Source organism: Eleginops maclovinus, chromosome 12, assembly GCF_036324505.1.
Source record: "Eleginops maclovinus isolate JMC-PN-2008 ecotype Puerto Natales chromosome 12, JC_Emac_rtc_rv5, whole genome shotgun sequence".
NCBI classification, from domain to species: Eukaryota; Metazoa; Chordata; class Actinopteri; order Perciformes; family Eleginopidae; genus Eleginops; species Eleginops maclovinus.
Window position 1 is genome coordinate 11,485,637 of NC_086360.1, and position 23,882 is coordinate 11,509,518.

The 23,882-nt window shown below is 39.7% G+C and overlaps 1 protein-coding gene across 1 annotated transcript; it reads right to left on the reverse strand.

The window, feature by feature from the left end:
* Nucleotides 1–17,112: 17,112 nt before the first annotated feature.
* Nucleotides 17,113–22,649, reverse strand: psat1 (phosphoserine aminotransferase 1). The gene is made up of 9 exons (XM_063897788.1): nucleotides 22,192–22,649; nucleotides 21,406–21,466; nucleotides 21,000–21,069; nucleotides 20,086–20,291; nucleotides 19,170–19,342; nucleotides 18,607–18,776; nucleotides 18,305–18,433; nucleotides 17,723–17,860; nucleotides 17,113–17,506 (listed from the first exon to the last, which is right to left on the reverse strand). The coding sequence occupies exons 1-9, from the start codon at nucleotides 22,246–22,248 to the stop codon at nucleotides 17,404–17,406; spliced, it is 1,107 nt and encodes a 368-aa protein (XP_063753858.1). The 5' UTR covers nucleotides 22,249–22,649; the 3' UTR covers nucleotides 17,113–17,403.
* Between the last annotated feature and the right edge of the window lie 1,233 nt (nucleotides 22,650–23,882).

Here is a 23,882-nt window from a genome sequence, read left to right on the forward strand (position 1 = left end):
ATTAAGCAAGTGCAGAAGTGCCAAATACTGCAGTTCCTCTATTGCCCACTCGAGGCTGGGTCCGAAAGCGAGACACTTTACAGCAAAAAACAAATGTCCGGGAAAAAACGAAAGGCTTCTAATCCCTTACTTTCCTGTCCTTAACAACTATACGGGGATGAATTAGGGTTATACACAACTAAGGGTGTGGCCACTTTGAGTGAGAAGGGTGTGCAGTCACAGGTTGCTATGCTATCTGTTTTCTCTGCTTGGCAATTCTGGCCAACCTTAGCTTCGATGACAAACCACTTCTTATCCCATTTTTCAAGTCATAATAGTTCAGTATAATGAATTGCATTCACAAGCCCACTACAAGGCTGCTAACTTTTCAATATGAAAATAATATTGCTTTGTCTGCTGTGCAAAAGAGTCTTGGATATGCAGTCAGAATTTAAACATTCTGTCTCCTCTTCAGTCTAAAGACTAATCAGCCACTCTGCAGGGCTCTGGCTGCTAACCAGGACTAATTCTGCCTCCTGCTGGCTGGTGACACAAACTGGGACAGCCATGATTGGCTGTTTAGCACCAGGGGGTACACCTCTGATTGTCTGCTTAGCATATTTTCTCCCCTCATTCTGACGGCACATGCTCGCTCTGATCTGCATTGCATGGCACAGAGCAATGAAAAAGGGGAAGGTTTACATGTCCGTGTTTGTATGCAGTAGCGGTTTTGGGCAAGGGCGAAGCGGGAAGCCGCCCGGGTGGCATTTCGTGGGGGGCGGCACGAGCAAGCACTTTAAATTTAAAAAAAGTCAACTGGGCCGCGAAGCGGTTTTCTATCTATCATATCACTGTGTGGAGAATTGGCAAATTGGCGCCCCCTGCATCTGCAGGCGCCCCTACTTGCTGATAAGGTGCTGTGCACAGAAGCTGTATGAGAAGGGGAAAGGGGAGGGGGCGCGGCCGCGGCCGCGGTTGACAGTTCACCTCTGGGTCTCCCAAATGGAACGGACAAGGGGGGGAACGGGGGATCCACTGTATAAAGGAATGTCACTGTCACACCTCGACTTTCTTCCAAATAACGCACATTTCATTCATAATATTATAATTACAGGCCTATAATTCCTACACGTTTTTGTTTGTGTGAATTGTGTGCATTGATTGATTCTTGAAAAATAAGTTTGTCTTTCAGTTACATTACATTGTTATAATAAAACATTGCAGAAAAAAAAGAATTTGTTTCCTTGGGGGGGGTCGGAGGAGATCTTGCCCGGGTAGTAATTCCACGTAGAACCGCCACTGTTTGTATGTGTTTGTGTATTACCTATGATGCCACAAGAGTGTTTGTGAGAACTAAAAAATTATCACCAAGCTACACCTTCATCCTCCCTCATTTACTGTTCCCCCTCTCTCTTTTTTCTTCTTCTGTTTCACCGCAGCACAGATCAGATAGAATGTCACCTCTACAAACTGCAGCGGGCTAATTAGCTGTTAGCCATGTTTGTGTTCTTGACTGATGACAGGATCATTTACTCTGGTCTCCAGCTGGCTCTGTTTGTCGGAGCCATCTCATTAGCATGGCAAATTAGTCCCACTCAGTCAGGGTCTGCCTCACCCAATGAGAAGTGATTGGAATGCAAATCAATCAAGAGGGCGGGGAAAAGGAAATCACTCAATTGTGGTGAAGGGGGAAGTATAAATATTGTTAACTTTTATTTTGCAGGAGATTTTAAAAAGTCATGTTGACTTGTTTGTTGGAAATTCGAGATGTGTGGTAAAGGTCAAGATTGAGCAAATTGCTAGGAGCATCCTAAGTGACAAAACATTCAAGTTTGATGCCTCACAGTTTTGCATTTGATTGTTATAGTCTGAGGATATTGACAATAAATTATAGGAATATTATTTTGAACTTGTGATGTCAATTCCCGTAAAAACTTCACTTCATTTCCAACACTGAAGCCCCATATTTTATCAATAGCAGCCATTTATGAAATCAGTGCCAGACAAACCAGGTACAGTATAACTCTGGATTAAATCAAATGAACCAATCCTTGGCGGAAATATATATATAATAATAAATAAATAAACAAGGTTCAGCATATTAACAAGCAGCATTGCCTGGCAAAGGAACCTTGTTTGTCATCATTGCTTCCTAATTCTGCTAAGTGAGCCGTTAATACATTCCCGGCGTAAAACAATCTCTTTAATTTAATATTCTGTCATCAGGTTTTTCTCCTCCTCAGCAGGAAGTTATTGATCACGCTCAGGGCAGCTTTTACAACAAGACAGCTGCAGTTTCCTCGCAAATCTGCGGGTGCATGTAAATTCTCCTGTGCATGTTGACGGGGCGTGCTGTATGACTGAAATGGAAGAATGTTTGCAGAAAGCATATGGCTTATGTAGGAGCCCACACAGTATTTTTTGTCCAACACAGAACAATAGATGATCCAGCCACTGGGGTTTTCTCTGTACATTTATGTTGTTAGAGGTGCGGGGGGTCTCTGTCTCGTCTCTTTTTTGTGTGTGTTTTACTCCTTCCAAGTCAATCTCTGTGAAGCTGCCGCTTTCTCCCGTTTCATTTGTCGACAGGCCTGGCAGCAGGGAGGGAGGGAGAAAGGGAGGCTCGCGGTGGAGAGAAGGATGGAGGTGGAGAGAAGGAGGGGGAGCAGTAATGTAAGAAAATTGGAGGATTAGACGGCGAGTCCTCTTCCTGTCTGCTGCAACCCCCCCCCCCCCTTCTTCCTCCTTCTCATGCCTCCATCCAACCCTCAGACTATAATAACACAGGCTGACATACTGACGCCCCCCTTTCACCCTCCTCCCTCCTCTCTCACCGTTATCCCTAACAGATCTGTCATGCCTCCTCTTTTTCCTCTGCTTCGTTTTCCTCCTCTTTCTGCAGGTATCTAAATCTGGATTTATCTACGTCTCACTTCATCTCTTTTCAGTTAAAAGCAGGATTAGTTCAATTTGTGTGTCCCTTAGCTTTTCTCTGTCTATCTCACTTTCTCTCTCAATCACGTTGCTCACCTGGTGCCACCATCAGTTTCTCTAACCTCGGCCGAGACCTGTTCTTTGCTGTAAAGGATGGGTAAGATCCATCTATCAAAGTTTGAGGCAGATTGTCACTCTGTTTTTGCAGTAAAGAACGTAGAGATGTGGCGCTGACACAAGGCAAAGGGGTACTAGTGGTGGTGCTGGTGGAAGTGGAGGGGGGGATGTGAGCAATGAACGAGAGTTTCAGAGTGTACGTGCAGGGGTCTGAAAGGGCCTAAATGGATCTGTGACTGGACTCTCTGAGGTCGTCATCAGCCCAGATTGGAGGCCATTAGGGCCTATTTAAAAGAATTACTTCCAGGATGCAATCAAAAACCCTGATAGGTAATCAATGGCAACTAGATCAGGGCACAAAGGCAGTCCATGTGTCTCAATCAGCCACCATTCAGCAGGACAGGGAGATCAGTACTGGCCAGAAACGGCATTCACTTTCTGTAGTGCATGTAGGCACACACACACACACACACACACTGCACATTATACAATACCTGAGATACATGAATGCACATGAATACACACTGTTAGAAAAGCTTACAATCACTTGGACAACACTATGCATTGCAAGCATATCAGCACACACACACACACACACACACACACACACACACACACACACACACACACACACACACACACACACACACACACACACACACACACACACACACACACACACACACACACACACACACACACACACACACACACACACACACACACACATAAACAACAGAACATTTATCTAGGCATGTTACTCTGATCTGCTCCCAGACAGTTATCAGGAGGCATATACTGTAATGCCTCCAACACCACCCCCTGAGCTTTAAAAGAAGAATTACAGGACAAAAAAGAGAAAAATGGCAAACTCTCAACAGCAGTAAGGAGAGAAAGAAGGGGCCAAAAGGCGAGTGAGGGGAAGGAAGGGGTAATGGGGGAATAGGTAAGAGCGAAGGAAGGGAGGAGGCTGTGGACACACAGGTTAATTTATTAGACCTTTCTTGTTAACGGAGCCCTCTACACTACACATGCACACAAATATACCGACACACACACCCACAGCATCCTGTGAGAGTGATGAGTGGGGAGAGGTTGGTAATGCTGCTCAATGATGCGTATGGCGTTTAGTTCAGTATGAGTGCACCTGTTTCTCCAGCCATGCAGGCTCACAATATGCCCCGGCAGGCGGACACAGAGGAGAGACAGAGGGAAAACGTCACAAACGGCACAAATTTGGTCAGTATGCCTTGTTCATAAACAGAGCCGTTCCCTCAAAGCAGCCGACACACTGGGGATGCAAAATTAGCACCCACGTTCAAGCTGGAGGGACCTCAGGGTGCACACATACATATGCAAACAGAGACAGTCGCTCAAGAATGTACGATAACTCAATTTATTACATTTTATACACCAGCGCATATAAATGCGGGAACACATATACCAATAGGAACAATAATAGTCCTGACATGATAAAACACCATCAAGAAGGGGAGATGAAACACACTGCGCTCTCTGCAATAAGATTACAGGCTATCAGCCCTCAGTAGATTTGCCAGCGGGAGTCCCCAGTATAATAAAATCTGATTAAAGGACAATCATATTTATTTCTAGTATATACAATATATCAAGGTTGCTCAGTGGCTCTTATTGTGATAGGCTGTGAAAAGGCGAGCCTCTGTGTACTCTCCTTCTTCTAAGTTGACGTTAGGCTGTGTTTAATGAGCTTCAGGTGTCAAGGAGTTGGGAATATAACAGGATGTGTTGGCGAGGCTTATTGATTTATTGTTTTCAAAGAAGTTTTTGTACTTTTGTTATTGCCTGGCTGTCACCGGTAATGTCATTTCACAATCATTTCAGGTGAATAAAAGTTGAAGGACGGTGTGTAAATGTGAGCGTGTGATTGCTCTGCCGCCGGATAAAATATTAGAAAATAACATGATTCAGAGAGGTTAATGTGACTTCTGGCACATAAACAGATCTTTGGGAATAGGAAGAGGTGTGGGAACATATGCAAATATTGTAATTCATAGGGATGATGCCTCTGAATGAAATTAAATACATTTTTGCCACCATTAAAACCATTACTACCTGATCTACATATGCCAACCCCCATACATACTGTACACAATTATGAAGGGTATAAAAATCTTACCATTAAACTATTACTACTATCTTACTACAATCAGCATAAAGCTCCATAATCTGCCATACGAATAGACACTTTGATGTATGCAGTGTTATTTCATCACTCTCATTCTGCACTGCGGTGTTACAGGTCACCAAAGAACACATTTATTCACTTTGATACGTTGACTAAGAAGCTCTTTTCCCTCAATACTTGTGCCTTCACTGAATAGAGGCTCTGTGCACTCTGCCCCCAGCCAGCTTTGAGCTTATGCAACCAGCTGTTTGCCTGCTTTGCTCATCCTGTCCAGGGGAACCAACTGTCTAAACAGCATTTGTATCATTGGACTGTTGAAGTTGTTATCAGAGCCTGATTATACAAAGGATGTTAAAAGCCCAAATAGATTTGACTGATTCCTCTGGAGGTAGGTCGTTTTTGCTAATCTAGGGTACCCATCTATAACCAAAATGTCCAGCCATTTAGCTGCAGAATGCTCCATCATATTCACAAGCTCTGCGTTACTCGTGTTTGTTGCTTTATTGTGCCGGGCAGGAGGGGTTCAATAAGTGTAGTAGAGCTGACTTCTGCTGGTTAGAAAAGATGCAGATGTGAGCGCTAAAAATTAAACAAAACAATAGTGCTGCAAAAACCAAAACAAGCTGAAAAACACTCAAATGTTCTGTAGAGCTAAAAAGGATTTGCAGAGAGACTAAACACTAAAAGCAACCATTTTCACTCCACATGTAGATTTTACCAATGGTTGATTGCAGCAGCTATAACTATATTCCATGGTGTCTTACTTAAATAAGGCTAAACTTTTTTTTCAACGTTATCTCAAAATAGAACATAAAACAGCACGAAGCGATTGTATTAATGTCGAAATATACAATCTCCATCTCTAAACTTAATATTAGTAGTCCACTTTAAGTTCAAGGTGATTGCAACAACACTAATTATCCTCAAATAACTCAAATGTTGAACTGAGAGCTAGCTTTTTTCAGCGGTCCTCTCGCCCACACGACTAAATGTCCCTTTCCTTTGCGTAAATGCCACACAATTATGAGTGGCTCCAGGTTTGGCAGGCCAAGATAGTTGGGGGTAGTTGAAGAGTGCGATTGCATGCGTGAGTGCTGTGTGTTCATGCGTGTGTACATTGTGCGAACAGAGAAGTCATCTTATTTACCCACCTTGGTGTTAGGGGTGGCCATCGCCCATCCAGCTAAATGCCATGCAAATGCTGCCGCTGCCGTCAAGCTGCCAATCACAACGCTTTTGGCATTCACGGCATGCCGCAGGAGCATTTACAGCGTCTGTGATCTTTACTAAATGAGAAATAACCTTAGCCTGTCCAAGCTGGCCCCAGCGTTTAAACTGCGCTATCCCCATATTCCCAGTGGAAAAATGCTTTGAAGTGAAGACATCGAATTGTGTCAGAGGGATGATAAAGAAAACAAAAGGGCTGGAGGGGAGGTGGGTGGATGTGTGGGTGGTAAGGGAGGTGTCTTACTCCCATAGTACAGCCTCATTATGATGATGTGATTTGGTGGAATGGCAGCAGCGGCTCTCGTCACTAATACCAGCTCCCCTGAGCCACCAAACAGCGTTTTATTAAACTTTATGAAAGGCTTAGCTGTCCAATTTATGAGCCTGCCTGCTGAGGACAGGAGAGTGCAGAGACAGAGGAAACACTGCAGCACTACATCAGATGAGATTACGCAGAACAAAAAGTTTTACCCCTGACAGTTTTTCTCTCGCTTTATTCTGAAATGCAAACACAAGAAATTATGTCAGATTGTTCTTACAAGAAGTGAAGGAATTGGATCCGCTGGCTGACTAAAAGGAGTTCCTATCATCATGTTTTTGCTCGAAACACTCAAGTTAAATTAAAGCATTTCAATATCCTTTCATAGGAGAATCATAAGACAAAAAAATATGAATTACTTAAGTCAGCATGATATTCAGAATGACATTTAATTCCATTTGTTAGATAAATTGATCGGCTATTTGCATCATTGCAAATGCATTATTATCAAAGAGTAATTACTCCCTTTTATCGTACACATCAGAAATCCAGACGGTGATGGTCGTTCAAGATAAGCTGATACCCTTACTCTACGCTCTGAGGAAGGATGTATTTGGGATTTCAGAATCGTATACTACTTTATGTTTGGTGAGTGCATTTATGATTTACCAACAACGATTGCCACTAGGATACTGTATTATGGCTGCACAGATTGAACATCAAAGTCTTGATTACACACAGAACTAATGCCCACAGAGCTGTGTGCAACCCACTCCAGGTGACAAAAACGAGCCTCATTAACTCCTGTGTCTTTTCTGACATTCTGTTATCAAACACTGACAGGCAGACACAGATAAACAGGTGCATTAAATATTCACTAGAGTGTTTACATTGGCAAAGAGACAGCAAGGCAAACACACACTCACACACACATTAACATAAATCCCCAGGCAGCAATTAGTCCTGCCCCATAAGAGTCCCCCCCCCCACCCCCCGGGCTCATGTCACCGAGCTGAGGGTGCAAATGAAATTTATGTGAATGCACTGTCTAGTCTCTCATCGTTCATTAACATGTTAGGGTCGACAAAGACAGGTGCGCTCCCTCATACTGACATACTCATTGTGCACTAAAAACACACAACTAAGAGTGGATTTATCCTTAAGAAGCTTACAAACGGGATTGACATGACTGGGGAACTGAAATATTTTACACTTAAAGGAATCATTTGGTCAACTTAGACCGATTAAGACAGCCAGCAGTTACTTGGTTTATGTCTGATTTTATTAATAAATATAATACACAATAAACTCAGTGTCATGCTATTTGAACAGGTTGGAAATCATGTCAACAAATATCATAATTAGACAAGTAGTACCTTGTCTTTTTCCTTATGAAGACCATATATTTTAGGTCTTCAGAAGGTTGTGTCAAAATCAAAATAGGTTGAATTTAAAAATGGTTCCTCAGTCAGCTGATTACTGCAGGAAAGGTAGAAGCTTTACACAAAGTAAGCATTAAGACAGTCCTGAGCTTGTTTAACTCAGAAGAGACTAACTGAAAGAAGTGCCTGAAGAATAAATATGAATGAAATCAATATACTGTGTGAAATAGAAAATGTTAAAGAGATATGTCAGGAGTATTGAACCCCGTGATTGAACCCCAGGTGATATCACATGCTGTTTGATCCATTCATTGTTTTTTTTATTTTGCATCGAAAGAGCTTGATTCACTGAAAAACCTTTAATTAAATGTATTATGTCAACAAACTTTACATAACTGTATTAAGTTTGTTGAAAGCACTAATATTAAGTTGAACCCTATTTTTTTGGGTTATTTAAACCTAATATTTTTGCCTTCAACTAACATAATACTTCCATGTGAAATCTGTCGACATAATGCATTTTATTAAAGTCAACATTTCAGTTTTCTATGTGTTTATAACAGTAATGTGGTTAATCAGCATAGTCAGTGACTCAGCAAAACAAAAAAAAGTGTGTGCAGTGATTCCATGCCACCAGAATCAGTTAAGCACACTTGTACCACAGCAGCACTGAAATGAATGAGTGTCAGCGGTGGCAAAATGACAACTAAAATCAATGGCACTCTGCTGCTAATGAATGACAAGGCTAATTGCGGGAACGGCTTGTTGCTCTTTGGTTTAGATAAATACTCCGACAAGTGAAGAGTTTTAATTATCCCCAGTGTGTTTGTGCCTGAGCGCCGTCGCCACCGCTGCACTTGAGATGCCTGCCGAATGAGACAAGCTAATTAAGAGCGATTTCCCCGCTCCCCACTCATTAATAACACAACGGCAATTAAAACCAGCTAGCGGAACATGGTGCATTTGGTGCTAACAAGATTAGCCTCATGAAGCGATGAGTTTACAAGAGAGACAGACAGACACAGAAAGGTGAAGTTGCGATTTAATTGAGAGGGGAAGATATTAGATGGTGTTGAAAGGAAGGACAGAGATAGTGTGCATGTGAGGAATTGAGAGAGACGACAGATGATACAAGAAGAGAAAAAGAAAAGAGGTAGTAGAGAGTATAAGTTAAACAAGAGTAGGAAGTAAAGTAAAGAGCAAGGTGCAGAGAGGAAGGAAGAAAGAGACCGAATACATTGGTGTGTTAAAGTATGCTCTTCAGATTCATACTGCTTTCTTTTTCATTTCCTTGCATGAATCACCAGATTGGCCTTTAAATGAGCTGTTGCATAAAGGACATTTAGTTTCATGAGCTCACTGAATAATAACGGGGCAAGGGAGAGACTGTGTCCCTCTGATTGTGACAGCGTTTAATTACCAACAATATGCAAGCCTGTGTAAGAGAGATTACAGTATGGAAGCAATAAACACATTCATGATTTAGGATGTACAAAAAATGCAGTATGTAGGTTATGTTTACCCTCAGGTAGGCCTACCAGTTAATTACACATGGGTACAACAATCAGTAGCCTACATGGCACAGTAACATAGGGAATTAGATCACCGGCCGGCCATGAGGGTTAAAAAGGGATTCTTTGCTAAATTCAATAACTTTGAGGCCTATTTGATTTGGAGAAGGTAAAAATGTTGTTGATGATGAATTTCACAGACAAAGAATAACAATGTACAGAGTCTGCAGCCATGCTACTGTCTCTTTGAAACTGCATAATGGTCCTTTTTGCTAAATGCTACAATGCTAATGTAACAGCAGGTGTTTTGATTAACACGAAATACTAACTGCAGTTAAGTCTTACGGAAATGTCATTCGTTTTGCTTTTTATGTTTTGACCTGATAATGGTGCAAATAGGAGTTAAGGAAGCACCAAAGTTAATATAATTCGTCCCCAGGGGAGCTTGAATGTCTGCACCAAATTTCATAGCAGCACATCTTAAAATTGTTGAGGCATTTCCCCAAAAAGAAAATAAATCTATTCCACAACCTCCTGACTCCTGACCTAGAGAGACCTGGCCAAATCATTGTGATTCTTCAGCTGGAGACAAGGCATGGAAATCCATCCAATAGTTAGTCATACCAATGTGGTACACGGAACAAACAAACAACATGGCCCCTAGAGTTGCTAAAAATTAAAACATTTAAATTAGTCTAGTATTGGAAATACATTTAAACATGAAACTCTATTCATGACCAGTGTTTCTGAGAGGTTGAAGAATTTCCAGCATTTCAAGATCTCTGCAAATAAAACCAAGTATAGTATATCAGTATACCAGCTGCAGTTTAAGCGAATGGTAACATTTATTCTCCCTGCATATTCCTTGTGATTTCAAATTGTTCATTTTTTTAAAGACCTTTTCAGGTGTCTTTCAAAAATGTTGCTTCTTTGTAGAAAAAAGTGAAACAAAGTGAGTCCATAAATAATGAACTTTGCAACAAAAGAGTAATTGCTATGTAACACACACAAAGAAACGAATATGAACAAGTTTAAGAAGGAAGTTGGAATTGAGTGGTCTTTGAGCAGACAGCATACAGTATCAATAGAAAACAGACAGAGAGCCAATGCAGACACTATATACAGTGTGTGTGTGTGTGTGTGTGTGTGTGTGTGTGTGTGTGTGTGTGTGTGTGTGTGTGTGTGTGTGTGTGTGTGTGTGTGTGTGTGTGTGTGTGTGTGTGTGTGTGTGTGTGTGTGTGTGTGTGTGTGTGTGTGTGTGTGTGTGTGTGTGTCTTAAATAGAGACTGTATAAAGGATGTCAGTCACAGTAACTTTTCCTGCTGCAAGCCCTTGACAAGAGACTCAATCAGCAGCAATAAAGCCTGCTCTGCCTCTGCCACACTACTTTTGTGTCGACTAATCTCCACTGTAGGATGTAGAGGAGCCATTTGATATTGTCTTCCCCGGTGTTTTTCATTATCACCGTCTTACCGCAGCCTGCCGGTGGCATTACCTCGACATTAGTGAGCTTGACAGGACGAGAATCACCACACAATCCTGTCACAACCTCCCATCTCTGCTCTAACACCTAGTCACATTTCAAAGCCCCTCTGCTTCTTCTTATTTTCCACTTGCTTTTTTTCTGCTTTGAGGAGGCTCTGCAGCAGGGTCATGGACAATATTATGGGTGAAATTGCAGAGATGCGCATTGCAGTTTAACAGAATCCAAATTGCATTTCGGCAGAAAGTGGGGTATAAAAACTTGTCAGACACAAAAGCAACATTTCCATTACGAAGAATAAAATGAAAATACTCTATGCTTTCTCTTCTCTTCTTTTTTTTTACTAATCCCCCACCTCCTTCATCTAAAATATTGAAATCAGCTTTATTTCACCACTTTTTTGTCTTATTCTAAACACATTCTTTTTTTCCCATCTTCCCTAAACACAATGGACTGTACAAGAAGTCCAACAGCTTCGTCTTCAACACTAAAAGAGAGATTACATTTTTCCCTACCAACCCTTCCCTGTTCTCTTTTCTCTTTCTAGCTTTAGTTCCTCCAGGTCTCTTGGCTTTGCATTGAGACCTGTTCCGTTTTTTCAGCTACAACAATACTAAGCTAAGATAATGAACATGGTAGGCTGTGACTGTAAGAATATTAGCATGCTGGTGTTAGCATTATGTCCAGTCAAGCTTCACAGAGCAGTTAGCATGGCTGATCTTGTTTTAACATCCAAAGTTGCAGTACACCTTTTTACAAACACAGACTATTGCTGAATATGCAGAGAGCCTCATGTCTTGACACACTGTAGATGAGCCACTAAATCATGCTTCAGGGAAAATGGAGGTAAAGGAGCTCTAATGTGTGCTTAAGCCCCTGTGGCTCTAATGGGAGGTGGCAGAGAAAGGTTCGCTGATGACTAAAGTTCCTGCAGCTGATGGAAGCACGAAGGCTTTTAAGTCCACCTTTAAAGATGACCACAAACTAACAAAAGCGTGGTACTAAAAGACTTAGCAGATATTAATTTAAGAGAAAGTGATGAGGCAGTCTCTTATCGCACTGACAGAGAACTCATCTGGCTTAAAGCAATACTTCAGTCTTGGAGAACATTTTCTCCTTTCAGCACACAACCTTCGCAGCAGGTCCAACATCTCCCGCTCTGGGGATCCACAGTCAACACCAACACTCAGACTTCCCCCCCTGCTCTTGGTATTGATATTTGCGAACAGCCAAAATTACTTTTTGGGAAGAATCTTCTGGGATGTTATATAAAATAATAACTCCTGGATCAACTTTACCTTCTGTTTCATTACATTTCAAAATGAAAGTAAGAAAATAGCCAGTCGCAATTTTTTTCAGTTGAAAAAAAAGTGTCTGTTTCAGAGGTAGTATTTCACAAGGTATATCAAATGTATGCAATTAAAAAAATGTTTTACTCGCACGTTTTAAATTGCAACCTTACATTTTGTGATGCAATGGAAACAAAAGTTAATTTCCCTCTGAATTACACCCAAACAACCCAGAATGCACAGATATTTGTAAAGCATGAATGACAAATGTGCTGACAAAACGGTGCATCTTATGCTCACTACACTAATCACCTGTTTACACCAGTCTACATCAGGAGAGCTTTTATGTTAAGCACCTAAAATGTGGAGCTCCTGGACAGTGAATTTTATCAAATGGATTAAAACAATAACTATAAACAACATGCTCTTCTGTGTCTTATGTGGGCGTTTTTAGTGCCGGTAATTTATTTTGAGAGGAGTAAATGCTAAAGATTGATAGAACATAAAGGGCAATAATACCAAGCCCTGTCAAACCGTAATGAGATAGAGATGAGTATTTTTAGAGAGGATACTGTTTTTGTTCTCTAGTTAAAGAGCATACGCATGTGGTGGGGAGTTGACCTTATCTGAGGAAACCACACTAATCAGTGTATGAGTATAAGTGTGTGCCGGCATGTGTATACAATACAATAGGTTTTGAGTCACTGAGAAATGAGTAGTTAAAATACATGTTTGTCAATTCTGTTTTTTAGGGGAGAATTTCATATCAGTTATTATTGGAACGTTTTGTTATTCTATGACATAATTCCACCATATTCTGTCAATCTATGATTGCATATGCTTAGGCAAATTGATTCAATTCAAATTCAATGCCAATAAAGCCTTACTGAATGGGCCAGGCAAAACCAAACCTCACTATGACAGGAGTCAACTCAACATTTAGCAAACAAACGTTTATTGAGGAACACTTCCACCTAGAGGTCATTTGCAGCAAAAACGTATTTTATTTTCATCATTTGTTCAAGCTTGTTAGCAGCACGTGGCTGAGACTCACATATTTGGATAACTAATGGTTAATGAGTTAGTGGTTGAGTCTACTTTGTAATTACTTTATTTATCCATCTCTCTCTCTCTCTCTCTCTCTCTCTCTCTCTCGCTCTCTCTCTCTCTCTATTATTATTATTATTATTATTATTATTATTATTATTATTATTATTGAGCCAAATGCCTGCCACAGTACTGTATACCAAGACAGTGCATGACTTTGTAAACATACACACCAATACAAAAAGTGAAGTGAAAGCTGCCATACCGCTTCACTAGGAAAGGAGAACGAGAACACAAAGTTAATACTTACTTAATAAAATTCCATCTGAAAAACATAGAATTTACACTTTTTTTCCACTTATCAACCTCCTATTTTCTATCAACATAGCGAATCAGGAATGGAAAGAGATGGAAGATTGTGCAACCATACTTGTATTTGTTCTATAATTACAATACATTTTGGGTTGAGGGTTGTACAAATAAAGTGTTGTGGAGTAATGAAACAGTCGTGAAATGAGATAGAAGGGTTGGCAAGCTGAGGTTGGTCATGACACATTGGTTTTCCAATATGCATGTGAAAAAGAGACAAATTAAAGTTAACATGCACACAAACGGTTGGTGATATGGAGAGAAAAAAATGATCACTTTTTTTTACCAAATAGTTCATTATTTTAAAAATACTGTGGGGTTCACATTTGGTACATTCACAAAATAAGTACACAATGTAATTTTTCTTTACTTATTGAAATGAGCTAGACATAATTGGTAATATATCAACACCAGTCCAGTTTTGTGGAGAACCTGCCTGACCTGACCCAGAGCAGAATCAGTATTTATTGGACTTTTAATGGTTTGAAGTGACAGTGTGGTGTTAAACCGGACAACCAGGAGGAGGGGGCAGAGGGGGAGATTGTGAAGGCATCTGGTCTATAGCGGAGCACCCCTCCCATCACCTCCATGCAGAGCTAGTGATGATAAGGAGAACGTTTAAGCCAAAGACCCATCCCTCCTCAGCACACCACTAAGTGCCTTGGAAAAACTTTTACCAGCAGCCATCAGTCTCCGAAGTAAAGGCTTGACCCCCCTCATAGAAACCCACAACAACCTGCACTGTGTGTACTTACAGTGTGACTTACACCATAATGTACCTACTTTGGACATGCACTTTCAAATGTACATGTGTATTTAACATCTGCATAATTATCCATATCTGTTTATATGTAAACAACTTTAATTTTAATGTATAGTTTCACCTACATGTGGCATTTGTTATTATTATCCAATCTTTTGTTTCATCCTTATTGCTGTTGCTGTTTAGTCACCGGAATTTCCCATTCGGGGATGAATAAAGGTTTATCTGATCTCCTGATGAAGCTGCTAAAAGGAAATTATTTATGTTAGCAATACAGCTGATTAATGTAAGAAATAATAAAGTATGGGGATTACTGTAAGGTTAGCCAAACTGAATGGTGAATAGCTGATGTTCTATAAAGCTGCTGAAGTACCAGCAGCTACTGAGGGCTCTACTGTCTCCATGTTTCACAGCCTAAATATCTAAGAATTTAGATTTTCAGACAGTTATTGCCATATTTGTGCTATGATAAGTTTATCAAAGCTACATTGAAGATGCTGAACAATAATTTTATGACATCATATAAGTGATACTGGAATCTTTCAACACCTTATAAAGTTTGACTGTAAACCAGATAAATGTGTTGTGCTTACAACCATAACTTACTACCTGTATTTAAGTGATGTCAGCTCGTCAACCTGCAATGATGCTGTTTCTCCTCTGATGGTCTGTGTGAGGTGGGTCACTCAGATGACCTGTTAAACAGCAGATTCATAATGTTACATTATAATGTCAAGTAACACAATCCAAGTGTAAGCCAGGAGGAAAGGGTAAAGTTAGGTTAAGGCACAAACACAGGTGTATAAACAATATAAGCCCAATTGCAGCGGCAGCCACAGTCTATGGTAGAAACAGTCTGCAATAAACCCACATAACGTTATTAGGCTAGAGCAAAAAAAGTGAAGCAGCTTTTTAAATGGAAGCACTGTGTAGGAGCTTTAGCCTCTAAGCCTCTGTAGAATTTTACCTCCCGGGAATGATTTGGCTGACGTGCTATTCTATGATACTGTGTAGTTGTTTCAAAGCATAATCGTTACGCTCGTTATCAGGTGCAGCAATACAATCCATTTCTTGTAGTGTAGTAGTAAAGTAGTGCCCATTTAACAACAATCTGTGGTGGTACTCACACTCGCGCTACGACGGTCAATTTCTTTTTTCTTCCATCCTTTTCAGGGCCAGACACACCCAATCATGTGACAGCCACACCTTACATTCCTGTGGAAATAGTACAGCGACACCCTTTGGCACACACAGTGAATAACACACCATACTGAAAACCTCAACCCAAATGATGTTTGATATCACTCTCATCAAACCAACATTGCAGAGGTTTTAGTTTAAGTCGAAAATGTTTTGTAAAGTAGGTCATGGGATACCTTGAGGTTACCTTGAGGTAAAAGGTCACCCATCCAAAACATTCAGAATGATGTCACAGTGAATGGCAAACCTGATTAACTCTCAGGACCAACTTGCAACATGCTGCATCCCAAGTCTCATCAAATTCATCCTCACTTGTGTCTTTTCCTTGGGTCGTAGTCCCTCCCACCAACAGGTTTTTAAAGCATGGGACATCCTTTTTCTCTAAGGCATCAGGTTAAGCGACTTCTGCTAGTGATGACAGCCGCAGCTGATCCCTGCTGGTTCTGCTGTCAGTCACTTTAACAGCTGCAGTCTTTTGATGGAGTTTGCCTCTGCAGACATGTGAACTGTTGTATTGCTAATAGAGGGCACACTGTTATCTCTTCCAGAGCAGTAACAGTCTGGTACCTGTTTCGTAAATACCTGCACAGGCCTAACACTCAGCTCTCTGTAATTATTCTCTACTGTCCAGATCCTGATTAGCAAGGGATCTTTGTAAATGTTTAGATGTTGAATGTGTTTGTTATTATAGCTATTTCTAAGTGTCTGCATTTATTGATATTCTGAATTTCAAATTCATAATTTAATAATCCAGGACATGTTTAGTGTTTTTTGAACACCGACTAAGCTTAATTGATTCAAGAGAAATTGCACAACTAATACAGAAGCCTATTAAACCCGAATAAACCTGAAAGAAAATTCCGATAAATATAAATGTGAATATGTGTTTTTCGCATAGACTGTATGGTTTCTTGCAGACAGTCATACTCTGTCTGAATGTCATTGTTTAATCAAAGGCAATGGGAGATAAACAGACCATAAAATAGAGATTAACAATCAAGTTAGACCTTGTGTTGAGATTCAGTTTTTAATGATTTAGTTGTATTTACAAACATTTTGAGATATTCATCTTTGAGATTCTCTGCTTTAACCCCAACTAACAATGTAAAACTGTTAATCCCTTACCACAGCAAAGCTAAGCATGTTGTGTGCTTTTGTTTTGGGAAGGACAAATCTCAGACACTGATATCTAAAAGCCTGGGCAAATACAAACAAAACTGTTTGCATGGCTAATTACCACTACAGATAGGTGAGAAAAAAATGTTTTTGATGACCAACACTTAAGTTGTATATTAATTCTTATAAGTGAGAAACTATCCCTCTATGATATTGATTTTTAATTAACAAATTGTGGTCCATAAAAGAAGAATTGACACTGCAAATGTAAGTATTGCCAAATTCGATTTACTGGAATGTTAATACAATTTGAACATGTAACAAGAATTACCTAAATTATGTACATCAAAGCACTGTTAGTCAACATATTCATTAAAATAGTAACAGATGTAATCAAGAAAATGACTGGCAATGGTGGTTATTAACAACGAAAGGGTTATACAAAACATGTCTAAAAAGGTGCACCTTTAGATCCAACACGGATCTCAACTACAGATAAACCAGAGGTACAGGAGTAATGTACTGCTGTGTACATTTATCAGCTATATGCAAGCATAGCCAACTTATTGGTGCCCCATCATGAATTCTTTCATATAGGTGGCCAGGGCTTCAGCGTCCTCCAGTGTTACAGCGTTGTACAGAGAGGCACGAATTCCCCCAACTGACCTGCAGGGGGAGACAACCAGCCATGTTAAAAGTCTATAAACATTAAATCACAAGAAAAAATGTAATTAGGCATCCAACTGCTTGTGTTTATCAATAACTTTACCTTACCTTTCCACTCTTACGGAAAAGTATAGGAACTAGTAGTCGCTGAAGTAAACCACAAAATACAGCAAAACTCAGGCATTAATGCAACAACAGTATGCATGTTTCACTAACCTGTGTCCTTTAAGCGATATCATTCCACGCTTTGAAGCGCCAGCCAGAAACTCCTTCTCTAAGCCTTCATCTCCCTCTTTGTTCCCGATGTGAAATGGTACATTCATGCGGCTTCGACAGGTTCCATCTACAGGACACCTGTACACATTTATAAGTAATTGTACTTATTTCACGGAAATCTGATTTCTTCATTGTTTCAGTCATTGCATACTAAATTACCTTTATTAGGCCTATGGTCCAGCAGCCTAGACTCAAGGTTTGTTCTCTTGGTATTATTAAGAGAGCTTCATTCTGATTAGATACCAAATGATGGTAATGTTTTTGTCCTCTTTTCCTACAAGCTTTCTAAGCTATAGCTTTGTTTATTTCATTCTTTATTATACCATTAGTGTACAATAAGTGTAAGTATCAGACCATCATTCAGTCGAGGATGCTTTACAGCATTTCATGCAACAGGTACAGGAAGATTTAAGTTTTAAATCTTGATACATACTGGCACTGATGGTTCAGTGTTTGAACAGTGACATGCCTTTACTGAATGTCCTTTATAAGAAATGCATCTGAAGTTTTGTTACAACATACTCATAGAAACCGTTAGAGGTGTTGATGGCGTTGTAAATCAGGGAGGACTTCTGTTTGTTGAGCGCCTCCATTGCATTGCTGCCGCCATTGTTTTTAATCCAGTCCAGAACCAGACCCATGATGTAGATGCTGAGAAAATTACATCAAATAATGAATGAAAATGATGACTGTGACATCTTTTTAATTATCGGTAAAGAATATTTTGAGAAATACACTTTGCTTTCTTTTTGAGTTAATCTCCATGTATGTATGTATGTATGTATGTATGTATGTATGTATGTAAAACCTAGGGGAGTCTGTACCTGAAACATGGCGGTGTGTTGTAGAGGGAATTCATGTCAGACTGCACCTTGTAGTCCAGCACAATGGGACACTCTTTCAGAGCGTGGCCTAGCAGATCCTCTCGCACGATGACCACAGTCACCCCGGCACAACCCACGTTCTTCTGAGCTCCGGCAAAAATCAGACCAAACTACACAATACAAGAGGGCACGTTGAAATACGACTGTGTATAACCACAGACTTTAATGGATCAGCAAGAGATATGGCTGTGTGTATATTCAAGTCAACTCTTATGTAGTGGACAATTATCATGCTTCAAGCAGGTCATCATTTGGTTATTTTTCTCCTATAAATTTGTATTTTGTAGTGTCCTACAACACTTAGACCATTTTATCAATATATATTTTTATCATCAGTATATCTCAGGTCTTTTCTTTACTTAAAATCGGTGAAACATTCACTTACAGTATATTGATATTTAAGTGTTTTTCTCACAAACAAATCAGATTAATATAAAAATGTTGGTGGAAAAAGGCCTGGAAGCAGAAGAGAAAACTGTATTGGGTATCATTCTTGTCCTCACCTTTGACACATCCACAGGGCGGGACAGGAAGTTGGAGGACATGTCGCTGACAAGGATCACCCCGTTAGTTTCAGGGGTGAAGTTGTACTCCACGCCGTGAACCGTCTCGTTGCAGCAGTAGTACACGTAGGAGGCTGAGGGGTTCAGGGTCCAGCTACTGGGGTCGGGTATTTCTGAGAAGGGGGGAAAGCAGAACAAAGTTAAACCAGACTAAAATAATTAGTCAGACTTACAGAGGCAATGTAGATTCAAGAGTCTGCAGCCACAACTGTCCTCTGTAAAACACTGAACTTTCTAGAGACTCACTTGTTCACAAGCACAATGATAAATAACACAGTGATATTAATAGTTTACAAAATGAAAAAGGTGTTTGGAAGGAAAAATACAGGCAAAAAGACCTGTCTACGACAGAATGTGCCCCATGTGTTGATTTTGTTAAAAAAAAACTATTTTAATTAATAATGAATGAGTGTTTAGTTAAATTAATTTTGATTCCAAAAACTGTTTAAAATGACACCAAACATTATGACAAACAAGAATTCCACCGTGAAGCCAAGTTTGACACCCCACTGTGAAAAAAGGCTGCTCGCATACCAGAGTCTCCCATTGGTAGTCTATAGCTCTATTGTTGATTATGCAACAGCCTGAGTGTACAGCCAGATTCTGCCGAGGGGCTGTCGTAATGCAGCGTGAATGACAATGACCTGATGCTATTTTAAATGTGGTGATTAAATCTTACTTTAAAAGACATAATAAAAAAGATAAATTAATTGAATAGTTGTCATGTCATCTAAGAGATGATTGATTTACTGATTACTTGATCTGCTTGTCATTGCAGTTTTCTTCTTGTGTCATTATAGACAACAAAGACTGATTAGAGTGCCTCAGCATCGACACAACATGCACACAGACTTACTTGTGTAACTGTCCAGCTTTGGGTGGACAATGTTAACTTTGCCGTATTTCTCCGCTTCTTTTGCTGCTTTTGATGACCATGTGCCGGTAACAAGGTAATCGGCACATTTGTCCTCTTTGAGTCCAATCAGGTTGAGAGGAACAGCACTGAACTGCCCAGACCCCCCGCCTTGCAGGAACAACACCTTATAGTTGTCCGGGATTGTTCTGGGGAAACGAAAGGTCACTTTGTTAACACTGTTTAAAGCCATTGGTCCATGATCTTACCTTCTTAAAATAATCTTACAAAAGCAGTATATCATTATTTGACACATCATTTAGGCTGCACCTCATTTTCCATCATTAAGCTTTCTGGTGCACTAAATGCAAAAGGTTGGGTACATAATTGTTAGTAGATTTAAATTGAATTCATAAATTGAGGAAAGAGAAAAAAAAAAATCACAAATCTTTTGACAGAAGATAAAAGTAAAGTAAGGTTGAACTCTTCCTGATAATGTTAAACTATGTAACTATGTGGAGAACATGCCTGTTGATCAACAAAAACTATGTGTGCAACTCGGCCCAACCCTAAGCCTTTTTTGGCATGCAGCCTAAGAAACAGAGAATCAAAGTGAAGGACTTGAAAGAACATGAAAGAGAATGAACAGGTATAATTAATATGGCAATTGATTTTTTCCCCCATCATGCTAGATTAGTATACTCTGATATTCTTCTGTACACAGGGTTTGAGTGTACCGGTTTCCCAAGGTGATGCTCAAATAAAAATATATGACACCACAAAATTCCTATATGACAGGGCCACCTATAACCAAAAAGTGTGTTACAAAAAGATGTTGCGAATATTGAAAGTAAAGTATGCAGGAAGTAAAAAGATATAGTGTAGAAATCATGTGAATCAACAAAAGCAGCACTTACAACAACTCCCGTAAAAGACTCTCTGTTTTGTTGAGGATTTTGTTAAAATCTGCCGATCGGTGGCTCATCTCTGTAACGACAGAATCAGGAACATTTAAATGCACCTACCTTTTAACACATTTGGTTTATAATAAAATGTAAATGATGAAAAACATCTATCAATCGGGTGGGAACCTTTTTTAACACAGTGCCGACTGTGGATTTTGTATCCAATCAAAGCCCATTATGAATTGATCTATCAATGTTCAGTATGAAAAGCGAAACTGATTACAACAAAAAATGCTTTAAACCAGTCCTTTGATGCGTTAGGATTTTCTATAACACATTTATGTATTGATAATGAGTAATACTGTGATTTTGTTTCCCTCAAAAAACCTAAATGCACCACATTTTTAGTTTTACTCACCTAGCACACTTATACCCATACCACTGTAGCTGAGGAGCTCCTTCTGAGCTTGAAGCAGCACCTGCAATATAAAGCACAAGGTATTCCGTTTTTCTTTAAGAAAACTTAAACTAAAACATGAAAAAGTCTACAAGCTATAGTGCAAGCAAAAACAAGAAGTAGAGGTGTCTAGAGCTGTAAGCTGTTGCTCTCAGCTGAAGATGTTATTCATTAAATGTAATTAATTTTCTTCCTTAAAAATTCAAATCTATTGCTCCCTCTATTCATAATGCTCCAGATAATTAGGCAAAATGTAATGTGATTTGTTTACTGACATTAAAAATTGAAACAGGGAAAAGAATAAAAACACAAAACTAAGCTGTATAAATATATTGATTTGTCATGCAAAGAACTTAACACACAAATGACTATGTAAACTTCACAGAAGATTGCTTTTGTTATAAAATTCGACAAAATTTGTCTGACATCTAAGGTGTTTTTCTGCCATCTAGAGGATGCATCTGCTCCTGTCATGAAGCACAAAGGAGCAGTTTTCCACATCAATGAACGAGGCTGATGCAACTCCACACACAATTTTCATTCTAGCCTGTTGGAGCTGACAGCAGCCCTGTAAACCAACACACATTATCTCACATGAATGCGTGCAAGCCTCTCGGAGTGAAATGAAGAAATCTCGCCTCGACATTCACAGTAAAATATGTATAAGCTGAGTTGTCAATGTTGCATTAAATTAGAAGTTGTCTCCCAGTTTTTATCACACTTATAAAAGGAAAGATGTTAACTTACGGATTGGGGGAGTTTTGCAGGTCCGGCACCAAAGTTGATGGTTTGTTTCTCCTCCATGATGTGAAATAAGATTTGTTGGTGTATGCTTGCTTGCTGCGTTTGGTTCAGCGGTGTGAACGATTTCCCCTCAGCCTCGGTTATACTTCTGCTCTCCTGCAGTAGTCGGCGTGGATGGCAATTATTTAGCGGTGTGTAAAATGCTGCGTTCGAGTCCTCCTCGTAAAGAATAAAGATCGAGGAATGAACATAACGAGTGAAAACTGCAGACAGCAACTGGGGAGACACCAACTTGATTTGTCTTACCCAGACTGCTGAAGCCTCATAGTTGCTTCATATGAACTGTGGAATAACCGTATACACAAAACAAAACCCAGCATGTTATCCTCTCTCACTTCCATTGAATACAGGCCATGAAGGGTTAATGTTTCGAGTGTTCAGGAGGAATGGTGACAGCTAAAAAAACCTGCTTCGATGTTAAGGGCACCTGCTCTTAGTTTAAAGAAACCTACCCTTTAACCCAGTTCAACCCCTTTGATAATCCAGGCATGTATTAGTTTGTGTCGTAGTGTTTTATTCATTTGTGAGCACGCAGTGGAAATACTACAAACATCGGCATTCCCTGAAAGCAGCACAAGGATCCCACATTTTCAGACATTCATGTTATTGGTTGGTGTCACAGGAATGTTCGGTAAACGGCTGTCATTGGTTAACATCGATTTAGATCACGCCCAAAAATGTGAGGGCGCGCCTGAAACGCACGAGACAGACAACAATTTTCGTTAGAAACTGTTAATTCAAATAAATGTAAACTTTAGTGAGTGAATAAGACTCTGTAGCAGATGAAGCCTTGCATTGTTTTTCTTTATATTTTATGTTCATGGATGGGTCTTAAGTGAGCTATTTTTCAAATCATACTTTGCAGGCTACACTGGAAAAAAAAAACATTGGATCAACTAAAAACAATTACAGTAATCGATCACACATATTTTTACGTTGACTCAATGTAGGTTAATTTCTTCAGATTAATCAGTATATTTTAACTCCAGCCAATCTATTATCTGATGGTGAAGTAAACCAATGAGTTGTTTGTAATAGAATGTAAAAATAATTAACTCAATTCAACAACTTCATATGTATATCCTTTGTTAAAAAAAGGCCTTAGGATTTCCATCTCTTCTACTATTTTTTCCAACTTGTTTTAAATGTGTGCAGACACAGCTGAGTAGTACCAAACAGGAGAGACTAGAGCCGTCAAACAACCAATCACAGAAGTGTTTCTCCGGCTAGCTCTGTCCATTCACAAATAAGAAGTGTTCTCCCTAAAGGAATACTCTTTCCGTAATCTTTGAAATGTTGAAGTGTTTTGTGAAATGTTGTTTTGACTTGCACTTCAGGGTAGTACTACTACAATGAAAATCAGTCAAACTGTAACTACAACTTTTGAGCACCAAAAACATTTCTGCACATTAGCCTGTGTGGCACTTGGTCTTCGAAATTCAGCAGACATAATAATACGACAAAATCTTATAAAAAAGAACTCGGCACATTTTGAGTACACTCTTCCTACATGTGCAAACTCAAAACACTAGCATTTATACAAAACATTGGTTTTACAAACACTACCAATTAAGAACAACCGTGAATGTAATCTACTCTTGGATGTACAGTTGGGTTCTCAGTCTATTCACTTT